This window comes from Stenella coeruleoalba (genome assembly GCF_951394435.1).
Source record: "Stenella coeruleoalba genome assembly, chromosome: 2".
Taxonomy (NCBI): domain Eukaryota; kingdom Metazoa; phylum Chordata; class Mammalia; order Artiodactyla; family Delphinidae; genus Stenella; species Stenella coeruleoalba.
Genome location: NC_137147.1, coordinates 143,743,844 through 143,758,479, shown reverse-complemented (window position 1 = coordinate 143,758,479; position 14,636 = coordinate 143,743,844). Strand labels below are relative to the sequence as shown.

At 46.2% G+C, this 14,636-nt stretch overlaps 1 protein-coding gene across 2 annotated transcripts in view; it reads left to right on the top strand.

Annotated features, from left to right (window-relative positions):
- USP3 (ubiquitin specific peptidase 3) overlaps nucleotides 1-14,636 on the top strand; it is a 213,358-nt gene that overhangs the window by 113,362 nt on the left and 85,360 nt on the right. The window contains exon 1 of one of the 2 annotated variants that reach the window (XM_079912023.1): nucleotides 6,483-6,822. The exons of the other annotated variant lie outside the window; for it this stretch is intronic. Coding sequence (XP_079768149.1) covers nucleotides 6,732-6,822 — 91 coding nt within the window. The 5' untranslated portion in view covers nucleotides 6,483-6,731. Of the gene's footprint in view, nucleotides 1-6,482; nucleotides 6,823-14,636 lie in introns of those variants that run through there. 2 annotated transcript variants of the gene reach the window in all.

Sequence of the window (14,636 nt, the reverse complement as noted above, 5' to 3'; positions counted from 1 at the left end):
GACCCTCTCTGAGTCTCTGAGCATTTGAAGGTACGGTTCCCTCTGCCTGGGATGCTATGACCCCCCTCCCCCACTCTACCTGGTTAACTTCTTTTTTAATTTTTTATTTATTTTTTAATATTTCAATAAATTTAACCAGAACAAACGTAACATAGGGGTAAAAAAAAGATTACAAAAACTTAAACTACATCTTGACAAAGACCTGTAGGAAATAATGTGCAAACCAGCGCTGGTCCCCAGAAACACTTTGCGTTAACTTTTTTTTTTTTTCACACACACACCCTGTATTTTATTTTTACAAGAGATAAATAAACTGACACCAAGCATTGTAAATGGATGACCACAACAAAAGCAACAACGATTGCAATTACCAAACACGAAACACACTCATACTATGTCATAATATTGACCTTCAGTCCAGTAATCCTCCACTGTAACAGGGACCTGGTTAACTTCTGTATACCATTCAAGTCTCAGATCATATGTCACTTCCTCCAGGAAGTCTTGCCTGATGCTTCCCCCACCCTCACCCACCAGCCTGGGTTAGTTGCCCCTTGTTTGTGGCTAAGTAACATCCTGTACTTCCCTTCATAACACTTATCACGCTGGGTTGCACTTGCCTCTTTGCTGATCTGTTTCTCTTGCTCCCTTCCTCATCCCTTTGAGGATGAGACTTTGTGTTGTTTCACTTTTATATCCCGTGAGCCTTGGGCATCAGTAATATTTGTTGAATGAACAATCTGGCCTGGATCCCTTTAAAAAGGATAAAAATCTGCCCTTCTGGCCAGCTATCCTAGAATCAATGATTTCAGGCCATCATCCTTCATCCCCCACATCAACCCTCCTATTTGACAAGGTCTCAAGGAAATGGACACTTATTGAGGGTCTACTGTATACCAAGCACCAAGCCAGGCCCTTTCTGTGTGAAGTCATTTTCACAATTTAAAGGCTTAAGACTCCATGTCTAGATGGCACTTTGAAATTCAGAGGCTCTGATGTCCAGTCAGTCAATGAACAAAGGGGAAAGGAGTGATATTACACTTTCCATCTTGACAGTGGCAAAGAGATGTCAACAGAGGAGGCCCCCATGTAGTGCAGAGCTCTAAGTCCCTGTACCTTCAGTGCCTGGCACGTGGCAGGAGTGCATACAGTATTTGTTGGGTAAATGAACAAATGGTTGAAGAGGAAGCACAGAAAGAAAGAGCAGACTGGAAGCTTAGAAGACCCAACATTTCTTTCTGGACCTGACCTAATATATTTCCCCCACGTGTTGATAAACAAAACTAGACACTGAAGTATTTTTGTCATGGGCAGCTGTCCACAGTGCCAGCCAAGGCTGATCCTTGTGATTTCTGCTCACTCTATTGACTAAAAATGACTGCACCCAGCTGTAAAGGGAGCTGAGAAATTTCTTTTCTGAAACCAGGAGGAAAAGAAAACAGATTTGGGGTGAACAGTTAGCAGTCTCTGCTGCGGGATACAAGGACGGTCTTGCCTCTGCCAGTGTCACTGGGTGGCCCTGAGCTATCACAGGATAAATGGATGTTCACTCTAGAACGGCCCTTGGGGATCATCCAGATTCAACTCCCTGATTTTACAAATGGGAGACTGGGGCCCAGAGAGAAAAGTGACTCCTTGACTTGTCAAAGAGTTGTTTGGTGCTAGAGCCATTTGGTTTTGCTTAATTGGTCAGTGCTTTAGCTGCAAAGTGGGTCTTTAAACAAGAAAACCTTCTCATCTCCTTCATAAAAGTGCTGTGAAGTTCACATTTCAATGATAAAGAAGAAAGCATTAAAAGCAATAGAAAAAAGCAATACAAATGAAGATGTTGATGATACAATGATTGTTACAATGGTACTGAATATAAATGATCCTTTCTTTAGTTACTTAAAAGGCTCTTCTGTGTCCTGTGGTCTTTAAGAGTCTTCTTCCTTATTAGGAACTTCAGCTACCCCCATAAAATACGGCAAAATTATTTAGCTGGCCATGTGTGTGAGGGGTGAAAACCACTTTTGATAAAAGAGCAATTACTAATTGTGTAAATTTATGCAATTGTTTATACCTTCTTTGAGCTTTAGTTCTTTCATCAGTAAAAAGGAAATGATAATACCTCCAACTAAGATTTGTTGTGGGGATTAAAGAAGAAATGAAAACCACTTGATATAGTATCTTGCACCCAGTTGGGACCCACTTAATGTAAATTTCTTTTCTTGCAGAGTTAGGGTCCTTTCTGTGAATACCTAGGGGAACATTACACACAATGATTGATGTAATTGCTCTTGAAAGGGGCACTTCCAACAACATTTAATCAATAAATATAATCTTTTCCCAATATCTTCAATCGCTGAACTCATTGCCTAGGATCTACAGTTGAAAAGAAAAGCATCTGCTCCCAAAGGAGACTGAAATGTAAACAGAAAAGCCCAGCACCATGTGACAAGATGCAGGAACAGAAAGAGTGATGGTGTGAGGGGAGGGCATAGAAGTCTGCTTGGTTGAGTGATGGAGGGCTTCCCTAAGGAGGCTGTATGCTTCATGGGGGAGGAGTTACAGCTGGGCAGGTAAAAGGGAATGGAGGGGGGAGGACACAGAGGTGTGAGGAAGCACATTGTCTATAATGAGGGAGCTATTTTAGATACTGCTAGAACCGTTTTTTTTTTTTTAAAGCTTTAACAAAAGAGAAGGGACAGGTGACTGTGATAGCAGTGGGTTTCCAATTTTATCTTGCCACACGTAGGGAGCCACTGAAGAATTTGGGGCAGGGAGATAATGCAAAAGGGGTGAATGAAAAGAACTGGGAGAATGACAGCCAGTGAGGGCTGCCTGGCTGAAGCCCACACCCAGCCCCATCATTCATTTAATCATTCAACAAATAGTTCCTGAGGACCTGCCATGCACCAGGCTGAATTCCAGAAGCTGGAAATCAGGCAATGAACAGGACTAGCAAGGTCTCTGTTCTCATGGAGGAGACTGACAATAGATAAACAAGTAAACAAGGAAGTATCAGATAAGTGCCTCTTGGAAATTAAACAAGGTGATAAAAGAGTCCCTGAGCGGCTTCTCCTCACCCTCTCCCCCTCCTTCGGAATACTCACCAAGCCTCCTCTTGAGTTTTCCAAGGAGGTTTTGCTCCTAGAAAAATCTCTAAGGTAAATAATTAACCTAGCTCTCTCGGTGCTTCCAATAAGGCTTCTTCCCCTGGGCCTGGTCAGCTTGCAATCCTCGCTTCCAGACCACCAATTCTGCCAGAAGTCTCAAATCTAAAAGTTAGGGGATGGTCATAACAACCTTGAGACCGGTCCTGATCATGGTTCCCTCCGCAACCTGTAACCCCCCACTTCGCCACCCCCGCTCCTGGCTCAACCCTCCCTCCTCCCTTTATATAGATATAGCCTTTAGAAGAAAAACATTTGATAGTGTGATTGAAATTGTGCATTCCTCTCCTCTGAAAAATGCAAACTTTTAAAACTCGTCCTCCTCTGCTGGCAAGAGCCGCCCTCCTCCCGCATCCCTACCCCCTGGGACTCCCGAGGGCTGGGCGGGGACTCTCGGAGGCGGCGCGTTCCCGGCACCCGGCACCCGCGCTGGAGGCTGGCGCTGCACCACCAGGGCTCACCCTTGTGTAAGTCAGAGCTCCTCAGCGCCGAAGGGATGTGGGCCGAGAACCAAAAAGAAAACGTAGTAATAAATGTAGCCGAAGAAACGAGGGACTAAAAAAGCAGATTTCCCAGTGTGCCCCCTGGTCTTCCCCCGTTTGACACATTTACTCACCACGAGTTTTTTTTTTCCAAAGAAAAAAAATTTTTAATTATGAAAACTTTCAGAGACGCAGGAAACTTTTAGGTAAACCTAGCAAAAGTCCCAGGAGGGACTTCTGATTTTGCCCAGCTTCTCTGAACTGCCTGATAGTCATAGTTCGCCCTCTGCGGTCTATACCAGTCAGGGGGGGACTAGGTTAGGGGCCCTGCTCGGAGGGGTTTTTATTCTACTTAGAGCGAGAAGACTTTAATGAAAACTATTCTTCCTTTCTTTTTCTTTTTTCTCCCCTGGCAGATTACACCTCACAAGGTGTTTTCACATTCCTGATGCCGTTAAAATCATAAACTCAGAGCTGAAGGGAAATTTACAAATCAAGTGGGGGAGAAGGGGATGACTACCTGGCATATATTGGGCCACTTCCTAACCCCCTGCCCATGATAGACATTGCTAATCGATCACTCATTCATGATTGAACACATTTATTGGATGCCCTCCATGTTCCACATGTTATGTTAGGAATACAGCAGGAAACCAGACAGACTTCTTTTGCTACCCTTATGGACCTCCAAGGGGAAGACAGACATTAAACAAATAATTACGTGCCTGAAGAGTGTTTTAAAAAGGCAGAATATAGGGGCAGACAAGGGCATCACACACCTGGAGGTAACCTGGAGTTGGGGCAGGGGCAGGAAAGGCCTCCCTGAGGAAGTGATGTTTAAGCTGAGGTCTAGATGATAAGGAAACTGAGTCTTTGCGAGGGTGAAAAAGGAACCGTTACATGCTAGGATAAAAGACTGGCGTGAGTTCAGGGCATGTTTCATGGCTAAATGAGGGGGCATGGATGGTAAATGGGGGGTAGGTTTCTGGAAGGAAACAGAGGTTGATACAACCAGGCCTTGAAAAAGAATCGGTTGATAGGAGGAGAGGGTTGGGACAGCCTGGGCAGAGGTCACATTTATTGTTTATCCTCCCCCTTCCTAGGAATTATCCTCTCACCTGCTGTCATTAAAAAGAAAAAAGAAAAAAGCTATAAATTATTGACTATCTACTACGGGGTGGCAATTCTCACGAATTCTCGCATCTTCCTTGAGAGATAAGTATTATTTTCCCAGTTTTACGGATAAAAAAGGCTTGGGAGGACTAGAGACACTTGCTAAAGTTGGTCACCAAGTAGGCAGCAGGGCTAGGATTTGAGCAGCTGCACTTTTCTACAACTCGTCACTGCCATAAAACCTCAAGATGGCTTGCTCTAAAGCAGTCAAGTAAAACTTGGGGAGCAATCAAAGAGCATTGACAGAGGAACTGGAAATACTCCGGGAGTTGGTGAAGGGGGGGCGGGGGGGGGGAGGAAAGTGTGGGCAGAGAGGCCGCAGGTGAGTGGACAGCGTTAGGCAGAGGAGTGCGCGGCCGAAACCGAGAGGTGGCGGGTGGTGGGGAAGATGGCCAGGCGTCCTAGGTGACTGAGAGGGCATCCCTGGACTGCTCCAGGACTGCACTGCGGGGAGGTGCCCTGCTCTAACCACTACCCGGCCCGGCCCAGTTAATCATTTCCTGACCTTCCTTCCTCCTCTCGCCCAGCCCGCAGGATTGCCACATCAGCCTCCCCCTCCCCCTACTCGCCTCCTGGCCCTGTTGCTCCTTCGCCGGGTTTTACAAGGAGCCTCAACTTTGAGGCAATGTTCGTAATAGCCCGGGACGTCCTCAAGGCCGTGCCCCGGAGAGATAGCAGGCTCGCTAGGGTGTAACGCTTGCCCTACCGGCCGCTGGAGGCTTGCCCTATCCTCTTTTCTACGAAGGGGTCAGAGAGGCGGGGATCCAATCCCGGCACGGATTAACCAATTACAGACTCGGTTTCCCCTGCGGTAAAAAGGAGGATGGTTAGAGCAGCTGGCGGTGTGGTGCGAGGTTTAAATGAGGTACTGTGTGTTAAGTGCCTGGTTAGGAGACAGCAGCAGGTGTTTAACAAATGTTAGATCCCTTCCCTTTTTATCACCTGGTAACCGGGACCGCCCCGCTCAGCACACCCAGGTTAGTTACCTCATTTAAACTTACACTGGAGGGTGAGGCATGAATGTCCGACCACGTGCTCGAGGTAATGCAGCTGGTGAGTCACAGTGACCGGGTTTGAACCCAGATTCACGATCGTCCCCGCACTCAGCACCCAGGTGGCCACGTGTTCAGAACCTAGAACCCAGTCAGTATCGTACCTGCCGCAGGGAGCAGACCACTAAACCAGTACTGCTCTGGGACCTATGCATCCCGCTGGGCCACCGGGGGCCAGGCCCTTAACCTCTCTGAGCTTGTGCCTTCGTGTGTAAAATGGGGGCTGTCTGTCTGCCCGGGTGGTTTTTATTTTCTTCTTCACACTTTCTTGTGTGGCCAGATTTTCTACCGCAGCGTAGTCCGGCCACCACACACTACGCAGGGTCAGTCTTCTCTGACTGTGAGCGCTCGCTGGGCCGGGGTAAAAGCCGCGGACCGGCCCGGCGTGCCCCGGCTTGGCGCCCCACCCTACCCGGGGCCGGGGGAAGCCGCGGCTGCCGGGGACAGCGGAGTTGGGAAAGTCACTTCCGAGCGCTGTCCGACGCTGGGCTACCAGCCTGCGAGCGCGGGGACCCCACCCCGCGGGAGAGGACGGGGGCGGGGCCGGGCCTGTAGGCGGGGCCTGCCCAGGGGAGGGGAGGGGCCGGCCTGGGAAGACGGAAGCCTCCAGCCTAGGGGTGGCGGCAGAACCCGGATGCCGGAGCACCACGTTTTCCGGAGCCGGGCTTCGGGAGACGGCGGGCGGGAAAACCCGGCGCCCGGAAGCTTTTGCTTTCTTTGACGCAAGGGCTCGGGACGCAGCCGCCGTCGGCCGAGCGCCCGGCGAGGAGCGACCCCAGGCAGAACCTTCGGAGTCCCTCCTCCGCCCCCTCCCCCCCCCCCCGCCTGGTCTCGGAGCCTCAGTCCTCCTCGCCGCCCTCCTCGTGGCCATGGAGTGTCCGCACCTGAGCTCCAGCGTCTGCATTGCCCCGGACTCAGCCAAGTTCCCCAACGGCTCCCCGTCGTCCTGGTGCTGCAGCGGTGAGTGCGGCCCCAGGCGGCCCTGCAGCGCACCCGAGGCCCCGGCTCTGCCGGGCCTGCCGTCTAGGGGCCGCGGGCAGTCGGCGCGCGGACTCGGGGAGCGGTGCGGGCGAGCCGGGCCCGGCGGCTGGGGAGGGGTACGCGGCGAGGCGGGCGGAGCGGCGGCGGCGGCTCCTTTGTTTCCCGCGGCCCGACGGTCCGGCCGGCGAAGGAGAGGCCCGTGAGGGATAGAGACCGCGGGGGCCACGAGCTCGTGGGGACGGCGGCGAGCGGGGACCCTGGCCTGCGGCTTGCGCCCCCGCGCCGCCCTGCAGTGCCCGGGGGTTGTGCTGGCCTGTGTCGCCGGGTCGGGGGCCGCGGGGGTGGGTGTCCGGCCCCCACAAGGCGGCCGCACGTGTGGCGGGGCCCGAGTTGCGTCCCCTCCTAGACCGGACGGGAAAAGCGCCGCTCAGGGGCGCAGCTTTGTCTGGGCTGCAGGGCGCGCTGGGGCCCTTCGCTACCTGCCCCGGACCCGCTTCCTTTCGCTTCCCCCCATGCTCCGGCGACTAGATCCACGCCGGGCGAGCGGGCGCCGGGAGTTCGAGAGGTGCTCAGAACTCGGGCGGCCGAGGTCGGAGTCTTTCATCAGCCCGGGAAGGTGAAGTTTGAAAACAGGCTGCGGGCTGAAAAAGCTCAGAAGGCTGATCGAGCAGCTGCTTTGGAGGGGCGGCTCGCGTTGCCTTTCAGATATTTTTGTTTGTTTGAAATTGCTTTGGGATTTCCGAGTCCATGTGCTGTAGGACAGTTATTAGGTTTATGTAATGCTTTTGCATTGCTTAAGCATCTTATCTCCTTCTGCCGGGCCCCTCGGAAGCCCCAGTGCCCTCTTATTGTCTGCTCTAGCGACTTAAGATCGCACCGGCCACACTGCTTTGATTACTTCCTGGTAGGGCCCTGGTGCCGCCGATAGAGTCTTTGTTTATAAGCTTTGAGATGATCAGTGGTAGTTTGCGTTGTAGTGTAAAATTTGAATTGTGCATTTCAAAAATCTTAAGTTCATTTGAAGAAATAAAAGGAGGAAAAGAGCAATGGTACGATTTAGCTGTGTGACATTTCTCATTGTGGGCCGGAGCTGGGAGGATAGTTTAGAGAATGCCTTGACACTTTTGACAGGTTACTTAAATGCTGATTATGTCCTTGGAGAAAAATCCAGGTAAGGCCACAAAGAAAAATGTACCCTGGGATAAGGAATGGAAATAACTGCGGTTTCCTTGAGGTCTCAGAGGTTTGATGCTTTGCTTGCCTTTGTAAAGTCAGATTGTCTTTTTCTGCATAAAGCCCATGAAGATTAACCGGTTAATTGGTTTTATGGTGCAGTATTGCAGTTCTTTTATGAGGGTGTAGAAACTTACCTACGAATGTTTCTTCTACAGTGAATGTTGAGTATGAAACAACAAATAAGGTGTGTCAAATTGCTTTACAAATTAGTTGGTGTTGTATTATCTATAATTGTAGGTAGAGCTGTGGTGCTGTAACTGTAACCCCCGCCCCAGGGATTGAAAAAAAAATGACCAAAGTAAACACTAGGAAAAGCATACCTCATGAGGAATGATGAAATTACTTCTCCTAATCTGTGGTGAACTACAGGGATAGATACAAAGCAGACAGCACACTTCTGGCTGTTTCTAGGTAAAATCACATCAAATTTTAAAATGGCCTCATTGGTCACATGCATCTAAAAAGGAAAAGAGTTTATGCAAGTGGCAGATATCCTGTTGTGAGTCAGTCTTGCCTTTGTCAGTCAGGGCGTCCACTTGAGTGTGGAAAAGAGATGCAGAAAATTGAGCATCTCTTGAACTTAAGTTAAATTGGAGCATAACTAAGAGGCTTGTGCTGATAAAAAGAACAATCTAGTATGTGTAGTCTTCAGGGAGGGGTGATTTTTTTTTTTTACATCTTTTTTGGAGTATAATTGCTTTACAATGGCGTGTGAGTTTCTGCTTCATAACAGAGTGAATCAGTTATACATATACATATGTTTCCATATCTCTTCCCTCTTGCGTCTCCCTCCCTCCCACCCTCCCTATCCCACCCCTCTGGGCGGTCACAAATCACCGAGCTGATCAGGGAGGGGTGATTTCTATCCAAGGGCTAGGATGTCATCTTTGCATCTTGCAACGAAGTTTGTCTCTGACATTGCTTTGGGAGGGTGATTTTAGTCATGTGCGTGGATTTGTAGAACCAATAAAGCTAGTTTTGCAACTTTATGTGGGTTTTTTCCTTCTCATGTTCTACGAGTTGAACCCATTTCATGTGGGCCTTCCGCTTTAACTTCTTGGCATCCATTCATTGATATAGTCTCCTGTTTTTGTATTGAGTTTGATCCTGTTCTTGCCTGCCTGTTGTTTCAGTGATTAAATGATTATTAAAGCTGTGAGGGCTTCCCTGGTGGCACGGTGGTTGAGAGTCTGCCTGCTAGTGCAGCTTGTACACGGGTTCGAGCCCTGGTCTGGGAGGATCCCACATGCCACGGAGCAGCTGGGCCCGTGAGCCACAACTGCTGAGCCTGCGCGTCTGGAGCCTGTGCTCCTCAACAGGAGGGGCCGCGGTAGCGGGAGGCCCGCGCACCGCGATGAGGGGTGGCCCCCTCTTGCCGCAACTGGAGAAGGCCCTTGCACAGAGGCGAAGACCCAACACAGCCAAAAATAAATAAATAAACAAATGTGGGGTTAAAAAAAAAAAAGCTGTGAGTCCTTGACTAATTCATCCTCTTGGAGGGTTATGTATTCTGGCATTTATTCTCCAGCACTCTGGAATTTCTTCCTTCGTTTCTTTCTTTCTTTTTCTTTCTTTTTGGGTAGCCAGTGTGTGGAATAATGCGGTGACCAAGTATTGAGTCTGATTACATTCTTATTAGGGAGGGAAAAATCTCTGTTTTGGCACTGGGACACTAAAATTAATGCCCTTGCCTTGTTTTCTTTGGGAGCTTGCAATTACACCACAGTGAAACAGCCTTAACGCAGCCAAGCAAATTGCAAAAGACCAACATCCTAGGCTCTCCTAGGTAGCAGTACATCCTTGGAAGGTAGTTCTGTTTCCTTGGAGCATCGGTTTCATTATGTCATCTGTTAAAAAACAAAGCGGGGGTGGGAGTAATACTTCACATCTACTTCACAGGTTGTTGTTAGGATGAACAAGGTAATTTTGGTGAAAACTTTGAGAAACTCCAAACACTGTTCAAGTAATAGGTGGTATTATAGGTCAGAACATCTTTATAAAGAGGACTCTCGATAAATATCTAAAGCCCCTTAGATAGGGCCTGGGATGGACTGGCTTTATGCTGAATTATGCTTTTCAAGGAGATATATTATTCAACAAGATTAGAGGTGTAAGAAGTAATTATACTTCACAATTAACTTGAGCTTCTTATCTATGGGAAGCCCTTGGTATATATTATTGTATATGTTTTATAATTGTGTACCACAGTGGTTCTCAAGCTTTTTGTCTTCAGGACCCCTTTACCTCTTAAAATTATTAAGAACCCAAAGAGCCTTTGTTTGTACAGCTTATATCTATTGATATTTGCTGTACTAGGAATTAAAACAAAAAAAATTTAATATATATTTATTAAATCATTTACAATTAGCAATAATAATTCCATTACCTGTTAACATAATAGTTTGTATAAAATAACTATACTTTTCAAAGCAAAAAAATTGGTGAGAAGATTGGCATTATTTTAATTTTTGCAACTCTCTTGTCTGGCTTAATAGAAGACAGCTGGATTTTCATATCTGCTTTTGCATTCAGTCTCTTGAGATATCACACATCATGTAGCTTCTGGAAAACTCCACTGCATGCTGGTGAGAGAATGAGGGCAAAGAATAAAAGTAACATCAGTGTTATTTATGAAAATAGTTTGAACTCATGTACCCCATGCAGGGGTTTTGGAAACTCTCAGGGCCTCAGGATCACACTTTGAGAACCCACTTGTATACAATGATAGTAACAGTTAAGGACACCTGCTCTGATCAAAATAGCTTTAAAATATTAAAGAATTCCTTAAGGCCTTAAAACTAGCAACATTTATGTCTGTGTGGAGACTTACAGAGTTTATAAAATGTATTAGCTGGGACCATGGGGTCCAGTAGTCAGTCCCTTGCTCTCAAAAAAGTTACAGTCTAATCTAGTTGGGGAGAGATAGGAAACTAACTGGTTAGAAGATTAATCCATGTTGTGGTTTACGGTAAATGTTGAAAATAGCAGTGTCTTAATGAGGTAAAAGTTGATTTATGTCTAATTTTGCTAAAGGCATTCTCATATTTATTTATTTATTTATGGCTACGTTGGGTCTTCGTTGCTGCACGTAGGCTTTCTCTAGTTGCAGTGAGCGGGGGCTTCTCTTGTTGCGGAGCATGGACTCTAGGCACGTGGGCTTCAGTAGTTGTGGCGTGTGGGCTCAGTAGTTGTGGCTCATAGGCTTTAGAGCGCAGGCTCAGTAGTTGTGGCACACAGGCTTAGTTGCTCCGCAGCATGTGGGATCTTCCCAGACCAGGGATTGAACCTGTGTCCCCTGCATTGGCAGGCGGAATGTTTTTTCATTTTTTGTTTTTTGGTTTTTTTTTTTTGCGGTACGCGGGCCTCTCACTGTTGTGGGCTCTCCCGTTGCGGAGCACAGGCTCCTGATGCACAGGCTCAGCGGCCATAGCTCACGGGCCTAGCCGCTCCGCGGCATGTGGGATCTTCCCGGACCGGGGCATGAACCCGTGTCCCCTGCATCGGCAGGCGGACTCTCAACCACTGCGCCACCAGGAAAGTCCCTAGGCATTCTCATTTTAAATGAAAAAGTTTTAAATAAAAGAAACTAGGACATTCTCTCAAGGTTTTTGTTAAGTGCACATATCAGAAGTTATTTTCAGAAGCTGGAGGCTTGGGCATTTCATATTTATGTGGGTAAAAGAGTTAAACCAGTGGCAAAATACTGAGGAGAAAACCCAAATTGTTTAAAAGGATGCCCTAAACACAACTGTTTTAATAACTAAGGAAAGCCAAAGACTTCAAGCGTTTGGGTTAAGTAGCCGGTTAAATTGGAGATATTTTAATAGCATAGGCATGAGAATTTTTCCGTGATTAATTCTTCAAAGAGTTGAGAAGGCCTCTCTTTTTAAAAATAATTAATTAATTAATTAATTTTTGGCTGCATTTGGTCTTCATTGCTGCATGCGGGCTTTCTCTAGTTTCTGCGAGCGGGGGCTACTCTTCGTTGCGGCCCGCGGGTTTCTCATTGCTGTGGCTTCTCTTTCTTGCAGAGCACAGGCTCTAGGCACAGGGGCTTCAGTAGTTGTGGCTCTCAGGCTCTAGAGCGCAGGCTCAGCAGGCGGATTCTTAACTGCTGCGCCACCAGGGAAGTCCGAGAAGGCTTCTTAAAGTTTCTAGTACATGCTTGCCCTCACGTTACCTAAGGAAAGTAAGTGTAGGGACTTCCCTGGTGGCACAGTGGTTAAGAATCCACCTGCCAATGCAGGGGACACAGGTTCGAGCCCTAGTCCGGGAAGATCCCACATGCCGCAGAGCAACTAAGCCCTTGCGCCACAACTAATGAGCCTGCGCTCTAGAGCCTGCGAGCCACAACTACTGAGCTCACGCGCCAAGAGCCTGTGCTCCACAACGAGAAGCCACTGCAATGAGAAGCCCGTGCACCGCAACGAAGAGTAGCCCCTGCTCCCTGCAACTAGAGAAAGCCCGCGTGCAGCAACGAAGACCCAACGCAGCCAAAAATAAATAAATAAATAAATTTATTAAAAAAAAAGAAAAGTAAGTGTAGATTAAGTAAATGTTTTGCAGTTTGGGTGGATATTGGAGATAAAACCTTTTTTGAAGATCCATTTAGTAGGATGGTGTTCTGATTATTGATTCCTTGTCATTGGTAATAAATCTGTAGTTTGTGATAAAGCTTGCGATAAAGGTGAGAAATCCCGTTGATGGGATGATGAGTTATTTTGTATCGTATTTCTCTCACAACCTGAATCTAAAGAAGACTCTTGTATGCCCAGTAGACTAAATTTTCTAGGTAGGACCAGTCATTTGTTCATCATAAGGTCAAATGCGTTTACTGCATTTTAGTAATAACTCTGTATGAAATATTTATTAAGTGCCTAGAGTGTAATAAGACACTCAGTAAATATTTGCTTAATGAATGAAAGAACTTTCTTGCACTTGGATGGTGGCTGGAATGGCCTTAAACTTTATGTTTAAAATAAATGGAAAGTAAGTGAGCTTCTCCCCAGAATGCTTTCACCAGTCCTCACTTCCAGTTTTTAGTCTGTAAAGTAAACTTTGACTGGATTGTGAGCAACTGACCATCTGCAATGTTGTTACCACAACGAATTTGTATTTGTTTGACATTCTGTGTTTATAGGTGGGCAGGTGGCCATTTTTAGTAGTAAATGTGGATGGGGCAGTTAAAAATCAATGGACAGGTGATACTTTTTTCACATTAATTTTGGAGATTAACATTTGATTTTTATATGCTTTTCTGAAGAATTTAAACTTTTTTAAAAATAATATTTGTACGCTTAAGTCAAATGTAATTGTCTTTCTGGTTTTTCTGGCAGTATCCACCCACAGTCCCAGCCCCCAGAACCTTAAAGCAGCCTAAGCATATTTCCAAAGTCTCTGAATAATTGGTAGTACATGTGAAGGACCTGGAATTTAGAATGTGCTCCATGTGTTTGTTTGAAGAGGCTGCAGTCTAGGGATTCAGCCTAACATTTTTGCTGTTGTGAAGAAGTTTTGACACATGGATCAAAAGTTATTTTCTGACGGTATTCTTAGTAGTATACAAAGACTATCCTTGGCCTAAGCAGGAGAGAGGATGGGATTGATGGGAGAATTTGAACTCTGTTTCTGTTTCTTGTTATTCATTTATCCTCAGAATAGCTCATTCTCATCATTCTTTGCTTTTACAGCATTAGCCTTAGGCTCTTATACCATCCTTTTTCCTCTTTGAAATTTATGCAATTTCCTTCTTTACTGGAATATAATAGATTAATTTTGGATCCTTTAAACTCAATTTGGTAATACTTATGTTTTTCTAGTGTTTGTAGCTCAGTAAGCAGAACAGTGAGTAATTTAGTTTGTAGCTCATTGAGTAATTTAAATTCCTGTTTTAAAATTTAATTGAGTCCCTCTTCCATCAGGGAGTAATTTACAAATATCAGTGCATTTCCCCCAACCTACTTTGTTTTTTCTTTTTGAGCTATTTCCCCTTTCTTGAGCTGTATTATATATTTTCCTTCTTTGAAAAAAAAAATTAGTGTCCAACCTATGGGTTTCGTGTTCAACCTAGGTATCCATATAGACTTGGGTAGTAGTTTATTAATGTTTGAAGTGGAAAATATATACTGTTTAATGTATTTTAGTGTTTTATGTTTATTCATAGTGCCTTTAAACGTGAGAGCAACTGCATTCTAGGTGTTTTAATAGAGCTTTCCTGGACAGATGGTTAGATTCGCAGCAGGGGCTAGTACTTTTTGGAGGGTTTATTTGTGATGAAGCTTACCTTGATTGACAGCTTAGAATGCTGAGAATACCATTAACAACAGGAACAGCTTGTTCATCTTACCTAGAATTGTTTTGTGCCAAGACCTCTCGAGATGCTCTGTGATTTGTTAACAGTCTGTTTTGAGAATGTAGGTAAGAGTAGGTATCTTTCACAATGAAAGGAAATTTACCTAAAAATTGTTCATTGCAGTTGTATCCTGAGATCTTTCCGATTGTTGAATGATCTTTGGCTTAGAAATTTGTAAACAGAGATCATCTTTTAACTGCTGTGA